The sequence below is a fragment of the Squalius cephalus genome (assembly GCF_949319135.1).
Source record: "Squalius cephalus genome assembly, chromosome: 1".
NCBI lineage: Eukaryota > Metazoa > Chordata > Actinopteri > Cypriniformes > Leuciscidae > Squalius > Squalius cephalus.
Genome location: NC_137122.1, coordinates 8652707 through 8669848, shown reverse-complemented (window position 1 = coordinate 8669848; position 17142 = coordinate 8652707). Strand labels below are relative to the sequence as shown.

General features: G+C 40.9%; 1 protein-coding gene across 1 annotated transcript; it reads right to left on the bottom strand.

Annotated features, from left to right (window-relative positions):
• Window positions 1–4095: 4095 nt before the first annotated feature.
• On the bottom strand, window positions 4096–16026 carry LOC307162042 (uncharacterized protein). Its single transcript, XM_079877109.1, has 10 exons — window positions 15961–16026; window positions 15262–15579; window positions 14798–15172; window positions 14412–14498; window positions 5629–5667; window positions 5466–5540; window positions 5243–5271; window positions 5077–5151; window positions 4859–4927; window positions 4096–4738 (listed from the first exon to the last, which is right to left on the bottom strand). Exons 1-10 carry the CDS (start codon window positions 16019–16021, stop codon window positions 4682–4684), a joined length of 1185 nt encoding a protein of 394 aa, XP_079733235.1. The 5' UTR covers window positions 16022–16026; the 3' UTR covers window positions 4096–4681.
• Window positions 16027–17142: the final 1116 nt, after the last annotated feature.

The following is a 17142-nucleotide window of genomic DNA, read 5'->3' as shown; positions in this document are numbered from 1 at the left end:
GAGTTCCCCTAGCCTGTATATGGTCCCATATGGGCTACATGTGAAGCGAGCGAAGCATAATAATTGCTCAATAATTGGATGTACAAATGAACATCGAATGGTCAATACAGAGCTGGGCTTGCTGAATGTCGGACAAGTAAGTCAACAAATGATATATAAGTGTGTTGCTTTACTGTTTATGGTTACCTAGCTTCTTACACGTAGAATGTGGCTGTCACATTAGCTATGCAGCTATGCAGTTACTTGCACTAATGTAAAGGTAGACAGCATCAAGTTACACACACTGTAACGTGAGTGTTGTACATTTCTTTGTTATTTGGATAACCGTTTTCCTGTTGGTTATATGGTGCGCGATATCTGCATTTCAAGATCGCAGAGCTTGATGTAATTGTAATAAGATACATTACAGACGTTACAGATCTCTCATGAAAAGGCAACAGTAGGTTCATGTTAGCTACATGATAATAAAGATAAATTACAGACGTTACAGATCTCTCATGAAAAGGCAACAGTAGGTTAGCGTTAGCTGCATGATAATAACTGTAAACCATCCGAATAAAGTACCGTATCCAGACATAATATTTTAAACTAACCATTCGGAAACGTCCTGCTGGAGCCGCTGAGTTGCAACTTCTTCATCCGTTGCTTCTCCATCTGGATCAGATTCTGGGTCAAACTGAACTGCTTGAACGACTGTGTGTCTTCGTGCCATTGCAATATATCTAACGTAAACATGCATGGTACCGTTGTGCAAGATGGTCAAGGCCACACCCACCCTCCACCTTGCGCCACCTTTCTCCTCCTCATTAGTATTTAAAGCTACAGACACCGAAACGGCCTGTCTAAAGAAAGCTCATTCTGGGACTGGTTTGTAGTGGCTATAATTCTGCACCGAGGCTGAATTTTTGGAAAGAGATTTCAGATACAGTACTAAGGACCACTTACAGCATGTTTTAATATTTTCCCCTTTCTAATCAAACCCAGACAGACATATATGATGATGTTTTAAACCTCATGTTATTAAGTTACAATGTTATCACTAATATTATTTTACCATGGCTTGGAAGATATATTTTTAGCGCAATTTTCCACTGGACAAATTGCGATTGTTAACTCATGATTTCTGTTCTGTGCGTCTGTGCGCACCAATCTTGCACTTCTATCTACTCCTCAACCAGACCACCTAGAGACTTCGGGTTTTCGGCATTATGTTAAGGAAGGTCTAATCTCGGGAACGCACAAAAAAAATCCAGGAAAAGATTTACTATCTCTTAGTGTTGTGATCCCATGAGGTGAGAAAATTGTGCTAAAACACTCACCGAGTTTGTATTACTTGTTTAACCTCAACATAGCATAGCCTAACCCCATCGCTGCTAGCTTACCTCTTCTCTGCTCTGCGTCAATAACAAGTACTGTTTTCAGAACAGGTTAAAGGTGCCCTAGAATGTGAAATTGAATTTATCTTGGCATAGTTAAATAACAAGAGTTCAGTACATGGACATGACATACAGTGAGTCTCAAACACCATAGTTTTCTCTTTCTTATTTAAATCTCGTTTTTGAAAAACACCCCTGAAAAACAGGCGAATCTCCACATAACATCGACTGTGACGCAACAGTCGGGATCATTAATATGTACGCCTCTAAAAATTTGCATATGCCAGCCCATGCTCAGTGCCAGGCGGAACTGCGCAGCCGAATCATCAGAAGTTCTGCAGGTGAAGAAACAAGCAGGAGGAGGATCATAGGGAAAATGGCAGATCTATCTATAATCTATCTATAATCTGATACCGCTACAGTTTAATTCGAAGTTGTTAGTTGCTCTGCCCATTTCACCACGGACTGTTTTTCTAACCTGGAACAATATCAAGCAGCCAGGCATCTCTCGGCGTCTCAAACGGACAAAGGGGGCAATTTAAACTAACGTTATATTCAAGCGGTAAGTAGTGATTTTATTAACGATAATTTACACTGTGTTATCTAGATCCAGCGCGATATTGTTTTTTCCTCGAGAGACATCGTGGCTTGCAAACGAGCGAACGAAGCGTGGCAGTTGCTCAGTGTTTGGATGTACAAATGAACACAAAAAATATTTGTTTAGCTCCTTCATCCGAGCCTCTGGAGAACCAGTGGGTTATGTGAATTTCTGATGTGTAATTGTTCAAGTTCAGACAGATAATCTTTCTCTCAAAGTCGTTCAACACTGTTTATGCATCAGTAAATCGCATTGCAGTGATAAGATCTTCATTCACGCGATCAACAGGCTGTCATCTGCTCAATGCTTATCACTGCAACCTTTATGTGATGGGAATAGATCTAAATACTTAAAAAACTTCTCATGATTCGTTAATCCCGATAGCTGTAATAGTAAAAACGTATAAAAGCTGTAATAGTAAAAGTTTTCCAGATAGCTCTACATGTAATGCCAGATATGCAAGCATGTCAGCCAATCACAGCAGTGGGCAACAACACTGAAGTCTCTCAGCAGACACGCCCCTTCAAACAGAGTGTTCAAATCAATGGATGAAATTAGGCTAGGAAATATGCCTTTTATTTCTAAATTATAACAAATTTTGATCTAAAAAACATACTAACATTATAAGGGCACCCCAGGAAACATTATAAAATAATAAAATAATCCATTCTACGGCACCTTTAAAGCACTGATAAAGCTGTGGAGCAGATTTGAGGAAGTGAAACATGGTGTCGAAATGTTCAGCATTTTCTTGTAGCTCAGAGTGTGGTAATGGACTCTCTTAGTGTTTAGTGCTGTTTTCATCCTAGGTCCTCCCTATTTTTTATTTTTCATTCTTTTTTTAAAAATTGAAAATTAAGAAAAAAAAAAATTCTTAAAATAGCAGTTACTGCCAAACATTTTCGTGTTTTCTGTAATATTGACCAAGACATAGTCCTGTTCTGAATCGTCTGTTTCCACATTGTCTGGTTCAGAGTCATCCTGATAGAAATCACTCTCCAAAAAAAAGATATGTACCTTTAAGGCGGCAACCTTCCGGTCTCTCTTGTGAAGCCGATACAGAAGTAACTTAAACTGCAGTTCATCGACTGGCCACTAGAGACAGGCTGCAGAAGAGAGTCAATTCCACATTGAGGAAGTGTCTAGGGGTGTCCAAATGTTCAGTGTTTCCTTGTAGCCCAGAGTGTGGTAATGGGCTCTCTTGCCTAGTGTTTAGTGCTGTTATCATTAAGAACGTCCTAGAACGTCTTTTTTTGTCTTTATTTTTTTTTAAATAAAAATAAGTAATATTCTTTTTCCTCAAATAGTTTTGTAGTTACTGCTAAACATACGGGTTTTAAAATAGAGGAAAGCACACTAAATTTTACCCTTCTGATGTTTTAACTACTTTAAAATGGCTTTTTTGGTCACTTATATCTGAATATTTATAGAAAACGACACAGACATCAAGACAATATAAATATAAGTTCACTCAGCTAGTCCTATCACTTGAAGCAGAAAATCCATCCAAGAGCACTTTCAGTGGTTTAGTGAAGCTGATTGCTGTAGCTTATATCCGACTTAGGCATGGGGTCAGAGATGAGGAACGATCCCAGCTTTTTCCCTCTCAACTTCCAGCACTGTACCTTTCAGAGTTGAGAAGCAACATCCAACCAAATCATGGAAACCTAAGGCCTTCTTCTCAGTCACCAGAACAGAGATCGAAATTCCTATAACTGGGATGAAATCCCGACTCCAGAAGCTCATACCATCTTAAAGCTGTAGATGACCAGATCGTTTCAACATCATTGGTGTGCATAAGGTACGAGGTCAGTGTAATGGTCATCATAATGAACCCTTCGCTCGACGTTTGGACTTAGTTGGTAACGTCTGACTAGTTTATTGTCTGTGTGAATCGAAACATTCAGATTTTCACATCAGAACTATGAGGGTACATTTCAGCTTATAAATATGAATATTTTGTTCTCAAATCCAAATCTACAAGCTCTCGACTTTTGCCACTCTTTTACCTTCATACAAGTATTCATTTAAAACGTGAATTCTAACTTTGAAACTTTCCAGCAAGAGCAAGTTTAGTTATGTCTGTTTTTACAGGAATGGAAGAGACAAAACTTTTCTTTTAACTCATGATTTTTCATGCTCTTTATTGTCACATGTGAAAAAAAGAAAGAAATAACTTACATTTAATAGCGTGACATATACACACAGCAAAGTCAAATTTTAGAATATTTTATGACAATATAATGTGAGCAGACACTGATGCAATTCTCAGACGGACGTCTCTCTGTAGAAGAAACAGCTGATATACAAGCTGAAGCAAGAGGATCATCTCAGCATGAGCTTCTGCATGAAGATGAAGGTTTTCAGACAGAAATCCAGCGGATAAACAGACTCCAGTCATGGAAGAGGCTTGAGAGACACTAGATTGAGTCTGGCTTGTATGAAAACACATCAGGGCTTCAGTCTCTAACTTTACTGTAGCTGTGATGATATAGATGAGATTCTGTGCTCTGACCAGATGATGATTCACAATAAATCTTATTCATATTCACAGGACATTCAACAAATATCTGCTCATTCACACACAAATATATAATTCCTCCAAACACCAGAGAGATGAAATCTTCCCGTCTGCTCCTGATATGATGAGATCTTAATGTTTATTTGTGAAGATCTTGTTCTTGTTCACAGAGGCGTAAAGTTCATCCTACGGTTGATCGTCTCTTCCTCTGATGGCAGCATAAGTCACTGTATCATCATGATCCTGAAAGAACAGCACAGATTCTGTCCATCAATGTTTGAACCCCAGCGATTATTATTATTATTATTAGAGCATGAGCTTCATTTATCTGAGAGTCAAACTCATGTGCTGGTATCTACTCACATTGAGTGATTTTACTGGCTTTGTATTGGAAGAAGAGACCTCAGAATAAGTCACATCATCTGTCTGCTCCTAAACATCAATGCAAACGTGCAGAGAGTCAAGTTTAACACACAGAACAGACATATCTCTCACTATAATATGTAGAATAACACAAAAGCTTTTAAATCACATCATTGAACAGACAGTGAACGTAATGTTTGATGATTTAGTGGACTCACATTGGCTCTTGCAGCGGGAGGAATGGACATGTTGATCGTCTCATATGTCCCTTTATGATCATTCTCATCTTTTACCTTCAGAACAAACAGTTAAACTGCATGAATGACACTTTATTGAGCTTTAAAGACAGTAATCAAATCTAAATCACTGCATTACTGAACTCACCGCAGAGTCGCCAGTCCCTCTTTTATTATCTGAAAACAAGTGCCTCATGAAATATGAGTATTTATGATCAAACACACAGGATTTCTCAGCAGGAATAAACTTCTGTTTGAGAATTTAATATAATCCACATGTTTCTATGATACTTACAATCTGAACATGATGTGTTTGTTTGCTCATCTGAACTGTTTTTAATTGTTGTAAAGGAGTAAATCTGAAAACTCACCAGCTCTTTTTCTGCAGATCAGCCAGAGAAGAGCAAGAAGGAGAACAGCGACTGCAGCGACAGAAATCACTATGACTGAAGAAGAGATCGAGCACAGAGTCAGAGACGGACAGGGCAGATTGGGGACAATTATAGACAAAGACAAAACACTGTGACTATGTACCTCTAGTGTCTGTAGTCGAATGACCCTGAGAGTCTGTGCCTGGTGAAAAGGATGAATGGGGACAATTATATACAAAGACAAAAGCCATCGACAATGGTGACATGCTTCATGCCGCAATGCATGCTGGGAGCCACCCATATGTGGCACGATGGTGAGGCGGAGAGCAAGATTAGAACTAAGATAAGCAAAAGCTCACGTGAAGATACTCAAAGTCTTAACTGTAGCCAACTACGCCACCTAGGGACTTTCACCCCAGGATATACTAGTACTCAGAAAATCGAAACCCCAGGTTCGTTCTTTCCAGAGAGGACTGAGACAGTTCTGCCAATTAAAACAATTTTTGTTTTATTGCACATGACAGTCACTAACAAGTACCTTCAATACATTTACCTTTTACATTACCAACACATACAAGAAAAAGGTACTTAAAATAAAGAAAAGAAAAATAAAGATTTAAACATTACGGGCAGCACTTGGGTCGTCAAAAGACACTAACAGGGAAAGAGAATCCTGCCCCACCTCAAACAGTAATCGCTCACTACAACCAACCACTCACACTGGTGTTGCACACTAGAAAGGGAATGAGAAACTCACACTCAAGTGTTAAACCCTATACCCCCAAAAAGAGAGGTGGGCAAAGTATCCTTTTTACCATTGGCCACAGGAGACCCGAGCGCTTACATTAATTACAAATTATATAAACAAAGAAAGAAAATCAAATCATACAGATTATAACAATTACTAATAAAAGAAAATACCACAAAACAAAAACATTAATGAAAATAAAACAACATTCAAAATAGAAACAAAACAGCAGCGTAATCCGGGGCCGTGCGTCTTGCCATTAAAGATAAGCTTACACCGCTCAGAGCTGGAAGCAAGCCTGTTATGCACGTTCCTTCCAACCTACATGCACACACAGCAGTGAAATTAACTTTTTTTTTTTATAAACATGAAACGATCCACCAGAAAAGAGATCATACTCACTGCGTTTTCAATGATTCTAACACCACTGTACAGGTTCTCGCTGCACTCAAATTGTGTAGTGACTGCAGGACACAAACTTTAAAATTACACACTAATATTATAAAATCACATTCCATATTCCGCTCATTCACATACCTGATCACGCAATGAGCAGACTAAATGCCCCGAACCACACGACTCCACTAGGAACAGGCAACCAGGATGCAAAAAGTAACATCCCCAGCCATTTGAATGCTGCATTTTTATTTAGAGTGCAATCATGGTAATTAGTCACCAGACGGTTACCTGACACCACTAAATTTACTGGGCAGATAATTCAGTTCTCCACCAGGGGGAGAAACAAAGGGAAATTCCCAATCTGCTACACATAGTATAAAACTCATGGCTCCCAGCATGCATTGCGGCATGAAGCATGTCACACCACACAACTCTATATAGTATGATATTAGACTTTTATTCAGATTCTTTTTTTTAAATATATTTTCTCCAACAGCCCAAACATACACACAGGCCTATATAATGGTGTGTAAAACAAATGTATAATTTATAATCAGTTCCATATTGGATTCCAAGTGATCAAGGGCTTTTCATTCAAACTCATTTCAAGAGTTCACCAGTAGTGGACACTCGTGCAACATTAGTGAGGGATGAGCATACAGTACTGTGCAAAAGTCTTAGGCATGTTAATAAATTAAATCCAGAAGAACTGCGGGAATGTCTCCAAGATGCTTGAAGAAACCTTCCTGCAAAGCTACAGTACTGTGAAAAGTACTGGCACTTGTGTTAAAATGCTGTAAAGTGAGAATGCTTTCAAAAATAAAATCATAAATTGAATTTATTTATGATTTAACTTCTATCAACAAATTCAAATCAATATTTGGTGTAATGACCCTTTGCATTTAAAACGGCTTTTTTCCAGGTATACTTGCACATAGTTTTTCAGGTAGCTTTGCAGGAAGGTTTCTTCAAGCATTTTGGAGACGTTCCTGCAGTTCTTCTGGATTTAGTCTGTCTCAGTTTTTTCTGTTTCTTCATGTAATCACAGACGGACTCGATGATGGTGAGATCAGATCATACCGGCTGTTGTCAGACTCCTTGTGCATACACAAATCTCACTAGATTATTACAATTAATGGCAAAAAGAACGTTTGGAAATGCAAACTGATATTTCCTACTGACACACTACAGCAAAATATATACAGAACAAGTATTTGATACACTGCCGATTTTGCAGGTTTTCCCACTTACAAAGCATGTAGAGGTCTGTAATTTTTATCATAGGTACTTTTCAACTGTGAGTGATGAAATCTAAAACAAAAATCCAGGAAATCACATTGTATGATTTTTAAGTAATTCATTTGCATTTTTATTGAGGTCGCTTCCGTCCATGTATATTCCCAGAGACCTGAACTCTGCAGCCGACGAGCTCTCTCGGCTTCAGCCCCTCCCTCTCTCCCCTCCCCTCCCTCCAACTCCATCCCCAGTCGGTTCAGCTGATTTGGGAACAGTTCGGCGACGCACAGGTAGATCTGTTTGCCTCCCACGACTCTTCCCATTGCAGCCTGTTTTACTCCCTGACCGAGGGTATGCTCGGATGCAGTGGCGCACAGCTGGCCTCCGCGAGGATGCATTTCCCCCAGTGAGCCTTCTCGCACAGACCCTGTGCAAGATCAGGGAGGACGAGGAGCAGGTCCTTCTGGTTGCGCCTCATTGGCCCACCCGAACTTGGTTCTCCGAACTCGTGCTCCACGTGACAGCGCCTCCCTGGCCAATTCCTCTGAGGAAGGATCTCTTTTCTCAGAGACGGGGCACGCTATGGCACCCTCATCCTGATCTTTTGAATCTCCACGTGTGGCTCCTGGACGGGACGAGGCAGGTTTGAGTACCCTACCACCAGTGATGGTTGGCTACCATCACTTCCGCTAGAGCATCGTCCACGAGACATGCCTATGCGTTGAAGTGGAACCTCTTCGTCACCTGGTGCTCTTCTCGCCGAGAAGACCCCAGTAAATGCCCGATCAGTGTCGTGCTTTCCTTCCTGCAAGAAGGGTTGGAGAGAAGGCTGTCTCCCTCCACCCTGAAAGTGTATGTTGCCGCCATTGCCGCACATTATGTTGCAGTTGAGGGTAAGTCTCTGGGAAAGCACGACCTGATCATCAGGTTCCTGAGGGGAGCGAGGAGACTGAATCCTCCTCGCCCTTCTCTCGTACCCTCTTGGGACCTCTCAGTGGTTTTAACTGCCCTGCGGAGTGCTCCCTTTGAGCCTCTGCAATCAGTGGAGCTTAAGTTCATGTCAATGAAGACAGCGCTCCTGGTTGCATTGGCCTCCATTAAGAGGGTAGGGGACCTGCAGGCATTTTCCATTGACGAAGCGTGCCTGGAATTCGGGCCAGCTAACTCTCACGTGATCCTGAGACCCCGGCCTGGATATATGCCCAAGGTTCCCACCACTCCCCTTCGAGACAAGGTGGTGAACCTGCAAGCACTGCCTTTGGAGGAGGCAGACCCAGCCTTGGCACTGCTCTGTCCAGTACACGCCCTCCGTGCTTACGTAGACAGAACGCAGTGTTTCAGGACCTCTGACCAGCTCTTTATCTGTTATGGTGGGAAGCTGAAGGGAAAGGCTCTCTCCAAGCAAAGGTTGTCTCACTGGATAGTGGACGCCATTGCTCTAGCATTCCAGCAGCAAGGTCGACCATGCCCCCTTGGTGTGAGAGCCCACTCCATCCGGAGTGTGGCCTCCTCTTGGGCTCTAGCGCATGGTGCCTCGCTAACAGACATCTGTAGAGCTGCAGGCTGGGCGACACCCTAACACATTCGCGAGATTATATAATCTCTGAGTGGAGCCAGTTTCTTCTCATGTACTCGCTTCAACTAGCCGGTACTAGATTCTGCTCAGGTGTCTTCGCTTGCTCGCCATTCCACTCCACGGACTGGATCAGTGCGATATTCTCCTCAGGTGAGTTTCCCTGAGAAACGCTGAGTTCCTTCAGCACTGCTGACGCCATCGCCAGAGTTTTACCTCCGGCAGCTTTCGCGGTTGGCTAGGTGCCTCCATGTGCATGGTTCCCCCGTTGTATGACCCCCACATGTGTATTTCCACTGTAAGCCTCCTTGAGCATGTGTCTTTCCCTTGGCAAGCCACCTTGCCACCCCTCGGGTTGAAAGACTTGATTTTCCATATGCAGTCCCTCCGGGTCATATGTGTATTCTAAGACCTCCCTTCGGGCGGGCATTGTGTTGCATATTTCCACTGAGATATGCTTCCCAGTGTACCTTGGTATTCCTGTGATAAGTAGGACTCCTTCGTCCGTGCCAGACTCACGACAGGGAGCTCAGACTTACGCAGGGCACTGGAAGACAGCTGAGAAGGTGGCGTGATTAGACTGGAACCCCCATTTCTGACGTAAATCGTAGTGACCATGAAAGGGAACGTCTTGGTTACGTATGTAACCCTCGTTCCCTGAGTAGGGAACGGAGAAGTTACGTCTTCCTGCCACTTCCGCTGTACCTCTGGAAACGCCGGAGTTCAGTCTCGGCTCCTCAGCAGGAAACATATCTGCATGTTGCGGCGTACTTCCTTATATACCCACAAGGTAGGGCGGAGTTACGCATGCAAATTCCGCAGACCCATGGCATTTCCACTGCCATTGGCTCATTTTGTAATACTCGAAGGTGATTCTAAGCGAAACTCCCATTTCGCCGTCACTGACGTAACATCTCCGTTCCCTACTCAGGGAACGAGGGTTACATACGTAACCGAGACGTTCTTTAAGGTAAAATATATATAAGATAAGATATAAGATATTTAAATCTGTTTATTAGGGCCCAAGCCCTGAAAGGGCGAAGGCCCTATTGTTTTCGTAAGGATTTTTTTTTTTTTTTTTTTGCCTTTTTGCCACTTTTGGGGCCCTTAATATGCTCAAAAACTCTTGAAATTTTGCACACTCGTCAGAACCTGCGGCCATCAGGGCCGGACTGAAGCTGGTACCCGGGCGTGGCAGGGGGGCTCGACAGCGCCCCCTGGAATGGGGTCTGAAAACTTCGGTCAAACACACTTGCATGTAATAATATGAAACTCAGTACACATATATATCTCATTGGGCTGAACAACTTTCGTGCTCTAAGTTTTACAAAGGCCCAACAGGAAGTCGGTTATTTTACGTTGTTTGGAAAACACATACAATGGAATGTGAAATACTCCTCCTAGGGAATTCATCCGATCGCCACCAAACTTGGTGTGAATGAAGTCAAGACACTGAGGATGAATTCTTGCGAACAGATTTTTGATATCTCGAACGGTTTGGCCGTGGCGAGGAAACGAATTTATGGTGAATAATGGGACACAGGAAGTGTGTTATAACTTCTGCGTACATTAACTGATCTTGATGAAACTTCCGCAGTGTGTTCGTTGTAAGAGGCCGATCACATGGATGTGACTATTGTGAGTAAAAGTTATAGCGCCACCAACTGGCAGCAGGAAGTTTGTCACTTTCAAAATGCTTTGAAATCACTCTCTTATTTTTACCCGATTTGCTTCAAACTTTATGTGTATAATGTAAACACACGGCAGATGTAGACCTGTGGAAGGATTATTGATATCTTAGATACTGTTGCCGTGGCAACGCATCAAACTTTAATATTCTTTTCGGATGCTTTTGAGACTCTTAGCATGCTTCAAATTGGATGAAACTCGACAGACACATCACACTTATTAGCCAGTAGACATGTGAAAAGTTTCAGAAACGGGCGTGGCAGGGGGGCTCAACAGCGCCCCCTTGAACGGGGTCTGAAAACTTGGTCCATATATCAAACACGCTTGCATGAATTAATATGAAACTCGGTACACATATAGATGTCATCGGGCCGAACGACATTCCCTCGGTCAAGTTTTACGCCAGCCCAACAGGAAGTCGGCTATTATGGGTTGTTTGAAAAACGCATGCTGTGGAATTTGATGTACTTCTCCTAGAGAATTAATCCAATCGCCACCAAACTCTGTGTGCATGAAGTCAAGACATTGAGGATGCTAAATTGCGGACGGATTTTTGATATCTCGAACGCTTTGGCCGTGGCGAGGACACGAATTTATGGCGAGAAAAGAGAAACACGAAGTGTTATAACTTCTGCACACATTAACTGATCTTGATGAAACTTCAGCAGTGTGTTCGTGGTAAGAGGCCGATCAGATGGATGTAACTACTGTGGGTCAAAGTTATAGCGCCACCAACTGGCAGCAGGAAGTGTGTCACTTTCAAAATGCTTTTGACAAAATGGGGGGTTACTTTTGCCCACAGTTACAAAAATCAATACATATATTGGTCTCATCGAGCCGGACAACTTTCTAATTTACAGTCATTAGCTCCGACCAACAGGAAGTCAGATATTTTGGTTTGAATGTGGATTTCTTTGCAAAATCAGCCTCTGAATTTTTACCCACTCCTCTTAAGTGGTTTATTTTATTCACACCAAACTTTTTCAACATGATGAAAATACATTAAAGATGCTAAAGTGTGAACGGATATTAAATATGTCAAACGGTTTTGCATTTAGCATGCATAGTTTAGCATCCTATGATAAAGAATAGTTTAGCATAGTGTAACTAAAGGCACAAGGGTGGTGGTGCCACCGGCTTGGGCCCGCGATCGCTATATTTTTATATTGGGTTCATAAGACACCCAGACTTGATGAATAACTGAAGTTTTATATATTAAACTTTTTGCAGAGCATTACGAGTGTACGGCTTATTTTGTGTTTCTCTCTTTTTTTGTATAATTGTTTTGTTTACTTTTACATGCATGTTTTTTGATACTTTTTTTGTGAGTGAATGAGCAGTATTTTATGTCTGTTTGGTGTTTTTTCATGGATCTATAGTGAATGCGCTGCATGGATGAGCTCAACATATCGTCTTCATGTGACGCTTTCTGGGAGAATCGAGTGAAAGAACCGGAGTGTTACATGAACACACTACTCTCACTGTTTATACTAAACATGTCATAGAATATGCATAAGTACGCTAATTGGGACAAACCATAAAAGTCCATGAAATTAAACTAAAACAACAACTCAATGTGACAATCATACTGTAGAATATGACTGTCATATTTTGATGAGTTAACACTGAAGTGTAACGTTTATTCGGTAACAATCGTAATTAGGTCATATATGAAATATTAGCTCGAGCAATATTCAAATTTGGGGAAATATTAAAATCATAACTCATAGTCATAATTCATAAATTTCACATATGCTATTACCTTACCTGCTAATTATCAAAAATATTTCATTCTATAACTGGTCTCTCATCAGTCATTCGACCAGCGAATGCTTTGATTATACCAGTTAAGAAGGAATATTTATATTATCAAACCTCAGACAAATTCTCTCCTGGCCGTGGATGCAAATTGCTGGGTTTATGAATTAAAATAAAGAGCTAGTAGCCAGATCTTATCGCAATTTCATTGACAATTACATTGGTGGGATTGTAACACAGAGTCAGTCAAAGTATAAAAGATTTATTTAATCAAAAATGACACACAAAGGATTATATGCATATAGGAAGTAATATAGGCTAATCTACGTACGTAAAATTACACAAGACACACGAACGTTTAAACAAACAAACATAAACATGACTTGATCAGAATGAAAATAGGAAGAAAGTGAGGGAGAAAGTATGGTAATTCACAAACAGAACCTTTTAAGAGACAACTGTGAAAGCAGCTTCGAGAGAGATCATTTTATACGTTACTTGCGATTCTGTTCCTTTGTCTGTGTGAAGCTGGGCTTCGGGACCACGTGCGTATCTTGGCTGGACCGTGTCTCATCGATTTGTAGGCTTGCGTTTCGCGTGAAGTTCTTAAAAACTCACTGAATGTAACATTACCGAGAGGTACGGGAGTCTCTTCCCGGTGCGGGAAGGGCGAGAAAACTTGGTTACAGGACGAGAATGGATTTTTACATCCGCGGTTCGTTTGGATGAAGGCCCTGTCCCCTCTCCCTGCTCGTGGTGCAGGGAGGGGTGAGAGTGCAGAGTTCAGAGTTCGGAGTCACGAGGGTGAGAGCGTGTGAGAGCAGAGAGAGAGAGCGTCTGCTTGTGTTGTTGTTTTTAAAGCAGCGCGGGGTAACGCCCTGTTTGATGACGGGACCCAATGAAATCTTTCGGTTCTGAGGCGGGAGCGTTTCATTGTTTGTGAAGGAACGCCTCTTCTGATCGTACACAGAAAAATTAAAACTTTAATACCACATTATGTCTAGGAATAAACATTTTGTGCGGAATATAGTTTCTATCTCTGTATAAAGAAGCTCAGTACGATCCGTAGGATATCATACCCGACATTAATATCAGTTAATGAAACAGATACATCTCAAATGTATCAACACACGTGTCCATTACATCTGCAGAGGTGCATAAATATCTCAATTTATCCCATCACATCCCATAGACAAGAAAACTACATTAAAACATTTTGATAATGATTCATGCGTGTGTGTAACTTGTATTTTAGGAGTTTCAGAGTGGTTTGGTGTGTGTGTGTGATTCAGAGCGGGTTTTCTGTTGAGATCGGAATGTCAATAATGTCTTTGAAGCTCACACTGTGGAAAGGGGGAAGTGGGTCGTAAAAGGGATTCAGTTACCTCTTGCCAAGTCTGTGGGACTTAGAAAGTGTTTTCACTTTTAATTAGTATATAAATTAAAAGTCCATTTTTACCCATCGAGCCATAGTCGTTACAGAAGATAACTCTAGCATTATGCACTGAAAAGCACTGATGTGAGAAAGACAGTGATGATGTACCTTTAGAAACGTGTGTGTTTCTAGTTGAGGGATCCTGAGAGTGTGTGATGTGGACTGGATTCACTGCTGTCGTTGAATCAGCTTGAGCTGTGAAGATGAATGTTAGTTCAGATCATTAATACTGTACAATATGAACATCATATTTTAACTTTGATCATCACATTACATAAAAAGTTAATATTTTTGCTGTCAAGTTTCGATTCCTTTATTATTTCCAGTTTTGGACTGTTCCTTCACTGCAGTTCATTAGTTTGAAGCAATGCTTTGAGTTACTCTTCTGTGAGAGTCAAAGAAGCTTTTGTTCCCTCAGTTTGTTCTGGTTCAGTGATACTGATAGACCTTAGTGTTACTGACATTATGAGGGTCTTCTAACACTGTTTTCTCACCTGAATACTTGACAGTGTATCTGACTGAGGTCTTGAGTTGATTTCTGTGAATAAGCTGACATCTCCACTCTCTGTTGTCATCTTCATTCAGGAGTGTTGTAGTTAGATTTATAATGATACAGTGATATAGATCTGATGATAATAATATCTGATATCTGGAGTCTGTCTTCAGATCAACACCAGCCTGATTCACCCACAACAGCTCAACTCCCTCAGAACTGACCAAACGATCACAGTATAATCCAGCATATGAATACAACTGACAGGAGAGAGTCACAGAGCGGCCTGGACTGATCTCAGTCTGTGAGGATGAAGATGAGGATGAAGATGATGATGATGATGATGATAATGATGAAGATGATGTAGACACTGAAACTGAACACAAAACACAAATCACAGACTCTTCAATCATCATTTGAGTTTAAAGGGAGAATTTTAAATTGAGCACATAATCATAAACTTACCATGAAGAACATGCAGTGAAACACGTGCATCAGTTCCTTGTTGTGTGTCATTCACATATTGTCGGCAGCTGTATAATCCATAATCTTCTTCTGTGACGTTCTTGGTGTTCAGAGAGCAGTCAGACTCCAGACTCAGTCTCTCATGTCTCTCTGTGTCTTTCTTCTTTATCCCTCCAGTAATCAGGTCAACTGGTGCTGAATGTCTGAAGCTGTTATAGTTCCATGTAGTTGATTTGCAGTCAGAAAGAGTTTTATTACAGGACAGAGAGACATTTTCACCAGAACTGATGAACACATGATCATCCACTCCACTGATACCTGAAACACAGTATATCTCAGTGATCATTATGTTATATATTAATAAATGAGAACATAAAACATACCAGCATAAAAAGCAGAAGTTTTAAATCTTCGTTTTTTGCTCACTTAAAGCAAACAACACACTCTCCAGAATAAACTATTAGTCTTAGCTGTTCAAATCACTGACACACTCTTAATATGAAGATAATTCTTTATCATCAGATGTTTGAGTGACACTATGTCCAGTATCAGGAATAATACAGTATGATCTGTGTGTATCAATACACAACTCTGAGATCACAACGTGAATGTGTGCAAGAATAAACTGAGCATGTTCAAATGAACTCTTTCCAGACTAATTCCACTAAATGTCTTTAGAGAAAATACAGATTTCTTTACCTGTGAGAAGTGAAGAGAGAATGATCAGTCGCAGCAGACACAGATCACACTTATCAGCCATTTTGTGTTTCTGTCAGTCTTTCTCTTCATTATATATAGTTACAGCTCTTCCTTTAAACATCATCAGCTCCTCCTCTGGTTTGTGGTTTGTGTAACTTCCTCTGATCTGATCAAATGAGTGTTGAAATTCTGCTAGAGTTGCTGTTTAGTGACACGATGTCACAGTGAAGTGTTGCTTTAAGTGCGTGTGAAACATGTGAGAAGTGCATATACTGTCAACCACACAGTCTCACCATAGCTGTCAACATTTAACATTGAAAATAAGGGAGATTTCCCGGAATCCATCACCAAAATAAGGGAATTTTTTTTACCCGATTCTTACCCACAAACTTTTAAAAAAGCACTAATCATTAACAGTCTAAAGAGTTTATAACTACACAATATATATTAAAGAATGACAGACCAATGGATATGTTTAAAGTGCTTTATTTATGAACAAAGTAAATATTACTTACACATTTTCATTTGCTACAACGTGTTTTAGCTTAATGTTGGGATACAGAGTGAGAAAGAAACAGAGAGAGAGAGAAAGAGACAGAGAGACAGAAAGAATGTGTGTAAGAGGCAGTTGAACAAATGGATAGAGACAGTAAAGACATTCTGTGATTTTGGCCGTCGGCGTCCTGATCCATCATCGCACATCACACTCATCTACTCTACTCTCCTTGAAGTTCACTTCCTGCTACTTTTTCCCTCTTCCTCCCGCCCGCCACTGCAACTGTCTTCTTCTTCTTCGATAGTAGCCTAAGCTACTGTCTGTATACTGCCACCTGCTTTACCGGAGGTCTAGCAACCCAAGTGCAAGCCACTTCACAGACACAGATAGTTGCGTGTTCTGAGTTAACACAATCAGAGCATAAAAATACGGGATATTTTATGGGAAATTACAAAAACGGGAAGACAGCGGGAAAAGAGCTAAAATACGTGAGAAACCCGGAAAAAACGGGAGGGTTGACAGCTATGTGTCTCAACACACATCTGCTCTGAACAGATTATTGGCTACTTTTGCACACAAGAGAATTACTGTTTGTCTCACTTCTTTCTTTTAGAAGTTTCCCACAATTTTTAAGGTATTTTGAAATGATTAACATCAGCTCCAGTTTGGTGAAACAGAAAGTATTT